Source organism: Poecilia reticulata, linkage group LG2, assembly GCF_000633615.1.
Source record: "Poecilia reticulata strain Guanapo linkage group LG2, Guppy_female_1.0+MT, whole genome shotgun sequence".
Classification (NCBI taxonomy): domain Eukaryota; kingdom Metazoa; phylum Chordata; class Actinopteri; order Cyprinodontiformes; family Poeciliidae; genus Poecilia; species Poecilia reticulata.
This window is the reverse complement of record NC_024332.1, coordinates 6,640,383-6,649,546: the sequence shown is the minus strand read 5'-3', so window position 1 is coordinate 6,649,546 and position 9,164 is coordinate 6,640,383. Positions and strand designations below refer to the sequence as shown.

The window sequence follows — 9,164 nt, the reverse complement described above, 5'->3', positions numbered from 1 at the left end:
TCAAGCATAGGACCCCATAAAATCTTGGATCGGCTCTGTCTTCACTTAAAATGTAGCAACGCAGCTGTTTAAAGTACAACAAAGCAACTCCTTTACTTMGCTTATCAAATTCAAGTCRAAATAAAATGCTGAAAATATGTCACTTTTCTACTTCAGCCTTGTAAAGTTCCTCAAAAGTTAAAGAAGCAAAGGTAGAYTTCAGTTGAAACCACAGCTGCTAACTCAAGCGTTTCCCAGGGAATGACGGAGCAACTTACCGTCGGCTGCCTCGGTAAGTTTTACTTGTCACTCTTCGTCCTTGCCAGTCGTTTTTTAATAGCTCTCTGTGCTCAGCTTAAACTCAGTTTGGTGCAGTTCGGCCTCGTCAACCAGTTCGGTTAAACCCAACAGCCCGTCTCACTGGGTTTTCCAAGATTTACATCAGTTCAGTGGCGCGTGCCAGCTAAACAGCTGTGTGTCAACCCGTCAGCACGCGCCTGCTTCATACCCGCCCCMTTTTTATCCCAGCTCGGTGGTACGCGCGCACACGCGACTACCCACCACCGCTTATTTTTACCTACAGCTGCTTTTGTTGTCTACATAGCCGATATTACAAAGAGCATCTATTTAATTTATAATGTAGCTTGTATCAGGTGCGGTCCTTACAGGAATGGCGTACTTCCTCTTAGCCCCTCCCTTAGAAATCTATCAATTTCTGAATCTGTGGAGCGGTGACTTGCTTTCTCCTTTAGATATTATCAAGACATCTTCTAATTTTGTCAGCGACATTTTGCATGACAACCACAAACATCAATTTATAGAGAGGATTTTTTTTTTGACAGACCAACACAAAATAGCACTTAATTGTGAAAAAAGAAAATAAGTAGTTTTTAAATTAGATTTTCACATACAAAATTCTGAATTGCATGGTTCACAACTCTGACCAACTTCCTTATGGATAATGAGGAAAAGCATCCCCACAGCATAATCCTACCACCACCATGCTCCACCTTTGTGATGATCTGTTAGTTTTGCACAAAGACCAAAAGGTTCGCAATTGCGCTCTTGGTCAGTCATTAAAAATACTCAAGACTGAAGTTGTAATATAAAAAAAATATATWAAAAAGTTTAAATGATACGAATATGGATAGATAAAGGATTAAACAGAAAAGTGCTGTTTTTACATATGTAAAAGAGGGTACTAATTTAAGAAGTAAAATATTTGATAATACCAACACCATCAGCTAAACTCTTGTAAACATGGCTAGCTTCCCTGTAATGCTAGCTTCTAAATAAGCTTACTGTGTTCCTTAAAGCAGAGGGATTAGAGCTGYRGGAMGACATGCTGTCACATTCAGAAACTCTCCTAATAAATCCATCTGTACGCTGTTCACTAACCCGTGTCCRCCRATTGGTCTCATTCTCCTTCAGCTGTYTCTTCTGCTCTGTGAAGTGATAGAAAGAGTTGGTCCAGGGAGACGGAGAAATTTCTATTCCCTTCTAATCCCCGTTTAGCAGTCTAAGGCCACCACACCTATGAGGCCCTGCCCAGTCACATGACAGCACTTTGCATGTCTGTGTTTGTGTGTGTGATGCATACCTGATTAGTGGAGAGTGAGATGCATCTGCTCCTGGKGACCCTATAAAGCAAAGCTCTGTTATACTCACAAAAATGCAATTGAATGAAAAAAAAAAAAGAATAAATAAAAAAATTTGAAAAATGTAACAAATCAGGTGGTGGTAACATCATGATGTGGGGACCACAGGAGAACAGTAGCTAATCAGCAGTGAAGGGAAATGTTTAAGGTAAGCTTAGGGACACAATGATAATGAAAATGTTCAAGGAAATCGAGCGCAGTCTGGTTGAGTAGGAAAAAATAAATMAAAGAGAGTCACACAGCTGTGGGACATAAACACAAAGTGGTCTTCATCTGAGAACATGTGAGTGTCTAAGTAGCTGTTTTAATCAAATCAAGTCCGGRGAACACATGTCCACACCTGCTGTAATCTCGTAATCTCATGATGAAGTCTGTCACTGGGGACTCGGTGGGTTTCTACGGGGGCTGGCTGCGGTAAACAGATCACTGTGTGACTGTCTGGTATAACGAGCTTTCTTTGATGACTGTGAAATAATCAGAGAGCCTGTTTCGTCACCAYCCAGGCTGCTTCCATGTGTCACGGCTGAATCTGTTGTTTCTTGGAAGGAACRACTCCGCAGCAAATAGATAAAGCACACAGACACGCGTCAGAAAATGGTGGAATGCAGCTTTATTCATCCCTTTTTTCTCAAATCCTCCCAAAYAAACATAAGATATTAAAAAGGCCCAAGGCGGCTTAATATTTCTGCATTTCGCTGCAGTGCAGCATTCCTCCACAATCAAGCTTTTCTCTATTAGGTTGTAAAACAAAGTTTTTTTTAGTGATGTACACATTAGGATTTCCTAAACATTTGTGTTTTTTCACATTTACTCCAATTTAAGCATCTCAAATGTTCACGCRCATAAAGCAGCAGGCAACGGGGATGAAGGCATGTGAAGWACAAGCCACCTTTAGCCAGAGTTTGAACAAGGCTTCAACATTTCTCCCTCTGCTGCTAATTAAACAGACTGCAAATTCACAAAGAGCTGTGAAATACGACGATCAAGGAAAACATGACATAATGTTTTGATGGGGGTTTTAGAGGATGTTTGCATTGACTAATTTTACAACCCTGCATATATCTGACAGTATATTTCTAAGTGACTTAGCTCAGTTGGGCATGGAGCATGAACACTGGAATTACAAATGTGTTCTTTGTAGATTTGATATGTTACCTTGTAGCTTTGTGTGTATACGAACATCCAACATAAAGATTTAGCACATACCATAATTTGATAGCTTAAAGTTCTCTGTATAGCTGGAAAAACACAAAGTAATACCTCAGAAATATGATGTTTTGTAGACTTTGAGCATATCTACTTTCTCCCATCTTACATCTTAATGACTTCGGGTTAGGGTTAGGGTTAGTTTAAAGTTTAGTGACTCTACCCTATAGAGTCATGGGTACGGGTGTACCCATTTTGGTGTATGGCAGCAATCTTGAGTTACGTTCTGTAAAATTCTAAGGTTACAAAACACTAACTGAAATGCATTCATCAAGCCTGGTTATAAGGGTGTGTTCATATGAGGTGTCACATATGTTCTCATACTGAAGTGAAACTCCTTTCACCCATGTGAAAAGGACATGGTTCACTGAGCACAGGGGTGTGTGTCCACCCTGAGAATGACGCTTTCCCGTTTCTACAACAGAGTTTTTGTTCAACTGACAATATTTGAATGTTTTTTTTTTAATATTATTATTATTATTATTGTAGGCACAATGCTTTATGCGTAACCACAGCTGTACAGTTATGTGCAAAGATGGCGATGCTTTTCTCAATCCAAGCGTGCAATGGAGATGCCAGATGTAACTTTGCAAACCTAAGACCTGCTGCCAAATTCTGAAAAACATTCACTGTAACTGTACTTCAGTATTGGGAGGAAATAAAAATTTGTGGTTTTAATTTTAACTTTACATACAAAGTTTTTAAGAAGTTTCCACAGTACCTATCATAATACAGCAAACGTGAAGCTACTTTTTCACACTTCTGCATTCTGTTTTCAGTTTTTTTTTAAAAGATAGATCTTTTTATTATGTCTTTGAGCACAGCGTGGAGTATTGGATTTCTCATATTTCAAGTGGCCTTAATGACTTCTCAATATAGGCAGAAACAATTGCTTCAGAAACAATGCTGTACGCTCTTGGAGTGTCTGTCTAGACATGTTTTTTCTACTCTTACAGTCTTTCTCAGTCTAGAATAGTGGACTTCAATTTGTTTGGAATTCGTCTTTTATCCAACAACAATTTCTTCTCAAAGGTCATGCTGATGTCTTCCCACTTGGCACTGTTTTAATTAAAACCTTTCTGGACCAGACAAACGCATAAATACTTCTTAAACTGTGTATAGTAGGGACTAAAGGACTTTAGATAATTTGAAAATAGCTGGTAGACTGTAGAGTGACGTTGCTTTTTAAGGCATTGACTAATATAAAATATGTAGAGAATCGTGTTTGTCAGTTTCAGACTGATTTGAAACTCTTCCAATATGTGTGTTAATACATAAAACAAAATCTGTTTTCCAGATACATAATTGTATTTATATTTGTTCACGTCATTGTTTTCTAACGATATAACTTCCTTTACAAAGGCCATTTTTCCTTTCCGCTACAACATTGAATAAACTTCTCATATTCCTTATGTAACATAGGTTATGTAATTCCACAAATTTTCCGCCAGGTGGCAGTGTTTCTCCAGAAAAGATGGACAGAGTGAAACGCCTCGTTCGTTGAACAAGTGGTCTGTGGACACTAAGGTGGTCGCCACGTGAGGTTGCACGTGTCTGAAAACCTAAACAAGTTTCGAGAACGTTATTTAGCCTTTGTGAATTATGGTGATCAGAAAAAACCCCCAGCATTGATACGTCATAATTCATATGTTGTTTTTATATATGGACTATGAGTGAAAAGAAAGCAAAATAAAAAATGTTTAACAAAACATAACAAATAATAATAATACTTACATTGTTATTATTATAATTGCAAAAAATAATATAATAATTAATAATATAATAACAATAAAGTAAATAATAATAAAACAACAGTAAACTTTATAATAATAATAATAATAATAATAATAATAATAATAATAATAATAATAATAATAATAATATCACCTGAACTTTAACTAAAATATTGAGAAATTAATTGGTGCTTTTGGTGACGAACAACAGGTTGCTCGCATCTCGAACCGTGGTTTGGAAATGTTCTAGAAGTGCTGCACGTACGGGCCATCTTGTGACGGTCCCCGTGCTAACGACACTCACTCAGACCGCCGTGCCGTGCCTAACCAACCGGAAGCGCGGAATGATTTCTCCACGGCAAGCAAGGGCGGATAAAAAAAGGAGGGGAGAAAAAAAACATCAAAGAGTCGCTTATTAGATGATTAACCGTTCGCCTAACGGGATTTCACAAAAGAAGGGGGAAAGCCTATAAATCTCGCATTGACTGACCACCCATTTAATCACTGTAGGATTATTCTTTTGGATATGGGATCTACCTTCAGGGTCCCCACCTGCTGGGCACCGTAATGGTGGTAAGTATTCACATATATTTTACTGAACATAAAAAATATGTAGCCTGACAGTTTATTGGGACTCAGTAATATGTGGTTTCTCTCCCATTTTAATTGCCAATTTTGTGTGACGTCATTTTAAGCGTTTTTTGTGATAAATTAATCCACGTAACGTCAATGCTTCKGTGGTGTTTTTATCTTTTTCTATGATATCCCTCCGCTAATTGCGCGCGTGCCAGGCATATTCAGCATTGTTCCTATGCATAATTATTTTTTTTTCTACTTCAGTGATGAGGTTTAAAATGTAAAACAAAGGTTAATGTATATTTTCCTTAATTTAAATCCAGCCAATCATTAAAGAGGAAATCTATCCCTGTTACGAATCAAATTATCTTCTCGTCGTGACAAACAAACCTGTGTGAGAAAAAAAACTAGAATCTTTCACGACGTGCGCGTGCTGGTAAATAATGTTTTCGAGATTTCTTTTTTTTTTTTTGTTGTTGTCGAAATTATTCCCGAGGGTATGTGACGCAGAAACGGACAACATTCATCCAGGTTTCGACCAGGTAGGCAAGACCTACGTGTGACTGAGGTGACAGGGGGAGAAAAAAACCTCCTCCATCTATTTTTGGAAAATCAGTGTGCGTGTGTGTATGTATGTAAGGAAATGACAACTGTGCACACACATCTGGGAAGGACACGCCCAGACTCATTCAGAACCATTTGTTCAACTGTCACTTTTACATCACCTTTCACATGTATAGTTTACTCATTTATAAACCAGTCGTTTTTCCCTTGTTCGTCATTCTTGAGAGTAGCCATCTTTAAACTCTTCAATAACACATAAGGTAACATAAAGTTAAGACTATCAAAAATAAAGTCGTCCTCTGTCTGCTTGGCAATAATGYCCTTTTGCACTTTACAGATYRGTTCATTAGAGGACGGTGAAGTTGGCTTGCGATTCRAAACTTCTYTAAAGGGTTATTTCRCTCACTTTCATAACTGGAAGCAAAWAGACATGATTCTGGCTGGATAACAACTTCTCTTTTTGGCAATATTGCTAGAGCTCATTAACATTGATTGGTTTCCAGGCACAAACGCTACCACTACCATGCTTAACAGCTTGACAGGAAACCCCAAAAAGCTATAATATTACTGCTAGAAGTCGTTWATTTTATTTTTCTCAGGCTAGGTTTTAGCAAAAACAGAAATAATATTTTTATTTTGTAACCAGTAACTGAAAACATGCTCTGCTGAAGAGAAGCTAACATTGTGCAATAATTTTAGAAATCCTTTGCATTAAAAAAATATCYGAATGACTTCCACCAGGTAAGACTCAATGTTTTTCTAAAACAAATATTGACATAGCCTACTTTAGGGAATACAAAACAAAATCCCTCCAATTGGTTTTACCTTTAGCTAGCTAAAGGTAGCATTTATGTTGTTTATTCATACTTCTGACATAATCTATTTATCAGTATGAAAATAACCAGTTAAATAAATCATGTCATACTGATTTGCTTTAAATTRTCGTGTAAATATAATTATTTGTCCTATGTTAAATAAAGGTTGGGCRTTATCTATTTCTGATATTAACATCTGTCATTTTTAAGTGACAAAAGAGGAAATAGGAAAAACTCTGAACAGGTGGAAAAACCTTTTCAACAACACTGTTTACATTGCCAAATATAAAACATTCTGGCATAGAACAACTTAGCCATTTTTCWGGTATTTTATGTTCTGAAATAAGGAAGCTAGGAGTCAGTAAAATATGCGGAACAGGTCTTTATTCAGTGGTTTGAATCAGAAGCCAACTTCAGCCGGTTTCCAGAAGGAGGTGGCGGTGGAGGGTGTCTRCTGCTGCTGCCGTCTCTAAAGCCAATAAAACACTCAACCTCGGTTAGTCTCCCACCTGTGTGCGCGTGCAAATACCCACGCTTACGGGGCTTTTTTTTTATATTGTCATGAGTGTTTACTCCTGGGGAGGTTTTTACTGTGTTGTTGCTGGGGGAGTATCCAGAGGGCGCTTCTCGTTAGTGGCGAACGTGACGCTTTTGAGGTGAACACGGAGACTTCGTCAACATGGCGACAGCTGCTGCTGCTGCTGCTGCTGCTGCTGTGGCTCATTGTGAAGTCGCGACAACTCAGGTACCGTCCGACTTTCTTCTTTCTCGTCAGCCTTCACATGTACGCTGGTAGAAATCAGCGCGCGGAGTTCCTGCCTGATTACCAGCTTGTGTATCAGCTTCTAGCGCGTGGAAACGTTGTCAGAGTTGCTCTAAGGTCACTTTCTCTGAAATTCAGCCAMTTAAACGTACCTAACATGTTTCCTTCCGCCAGCAGCAGCTTCTCGTACAGAAGTCCATGTCGGCCCATCTATGCTGGATTTCTATGGCAGGCTTTAGACAACTTTCAGCAGAAAAATAAACGACTTTAATCGAGGTTTCCACTTGTTTGTTTTGGAGACAGCTGCCTTCCTCTTCAGCACCATGGACAGCGAACCATCTGTCCATGGAAAATCATAGCGAACGCCTGAGCATGATGACTGATAATGGAGGCGTAATATTAAAGAGAGGAAGACTCTACCCTGAGACTCTATGTAGTTACCATTTTTGACTGTTTCCATCTGCCAGATGCGATTATTAAACGTCGTTCTCTCCCTACATAATAAATAATCAGTAATGTGCTGAAATTTTAACCCTTTAAATCCCAGTCTGGGTTGTGATTGTTATTAACAAGATGTTTTGCTAGCATTATTTCTTAGTTAACTTTAAACATGTATTCTGCTCGTTATTGAGTAAAACTTGTCTAAAGGAAGCAGTCCTCTGCTGACCTGATGCTCTTGCCTTTTAGCATGCCAACCATACTTTCAGGTAGTYTTACCTTTATAACAGTAATAGATTATTTTCAAGAGGATCCAGCAGGGCTCTGGTCACCTCTTAAATTTTAGGTATTCTTAAACTATCATTACTTTCACAAAAGATGTCACATTCTTATTAAGCAGGTTTCTGCATTTCTCTTAAAACCACAGTAAACAAAACCACAAACACCCAGCAGTTAAGCTTAACATATTTTACATTTTTATTATTTTCTTATTAGGTCAACATAAAGCACCAGAAATACCAGCAACCGTTGCTTCTATTTAYAGTAGTTTGAACAAATTATCCTGCAATTAGCATTAACGTTTTTTGTTGTAATCATTTAATTCTATAAAGAATAGCAATTAATGGATGACTGTATGTCGCTCATTGTCCACATCTCTAGTTAGTATTTGTATGTGTGAGTCAGACCATATCTTACGTTTATAGCTATGTAATCCTTCCATAAGCAGAAATATCTTCTGGCCGTCCATGTTGTCAGTCTGTCATGTTAAATTTGACTGTACAGACGGCCACCATGACAGTTGAGCTTAGGTGTGGGGTCGGAGGCGAAGATGAGGACTAATGTATTTACAAACAGCTGGACAAGCCGTCAAGCCACACATTACAACACAAGATCCTTTGGGAGATTTTAGAACACACACAGATGTGTTTAATGGATCTTCTGTCGCAAAGATCCTTATTGACCGCGGTTTGAAACCTGCAGCAGATTTAAGTGTGACAAAGATGCCTCATGCTGTCCCAACCATGAAGCTCCGATGAGAAATAAAGAAGAAAACGGGCACATATTGGAACTGTTAATCACAATATTTACCAAGATAATCGCCATAACAATTATGACTTCATTTAAAACACCTGACTCATGTACAAAATGGCTAAATATGATTTGTTTTCCTTTAGTAAACACTTCCACATAGAAGAGTGTTATTACAACCACAACCTTAAAGTGTTTATTCGGCAAGATGTTTGCACTAATAGAGAGAAAGATCAGATATTTTTCTTATTTCCTGAGTAAAACAGAAAATCATCTATTTCTAGTCAGTGAATTTCTGGTCCCCAGATCATCCATCCATCCATCCATCCATCCATCCATCCATCCATCCATCCATCCATCCATCCATCCATCCATCCATCCATCCATCCATCCATCCATCCAT

The 9,164-nt window shown here is 38.3% G+C and overlaps 2 protein-coding genes across 2 annotated transcripts in view; one reads left to right on the top strand and one right to left on the bottom strand.

Annotated features, from left to right (window-relative positions):
- LOC103476843 (protein cordon-bleu-like) overlaps positions 1 to 1,323 on the bottom strand; it is an 8,025-nt gene extending 6,702 nt beyond the window's left edge. The window contains exon 1 of the mRNA XM_008429506.2: positions 1,282 to 1,323. Coding sequence (XP_008427728.1) covers positions 1,282 to 1,323 — 42 coding nt within the window. The remainder of the gene's footprint in view (positions 1 to 1,281) is intronic.
- Positions 1,324 to 4,855: 3,532 nt separating this feature from the next.
- LOC103474271 (sodium channel protein type 2 subunit alpha-like) overlaps positions 4,856 to 9,164 on the top strand; it is a 40,985-nt gene continuing 36,676 nt past the window's right edge. The window contains exon 1 of the mRNA XM_008425112.2: positions 4,856 to 5,149. The gene's annotated coding sequence lies outside the window, so the exon portion shown is untranslated. The remainder of the gene's footprint in view (positions 5,150 to 9,164) is intronic.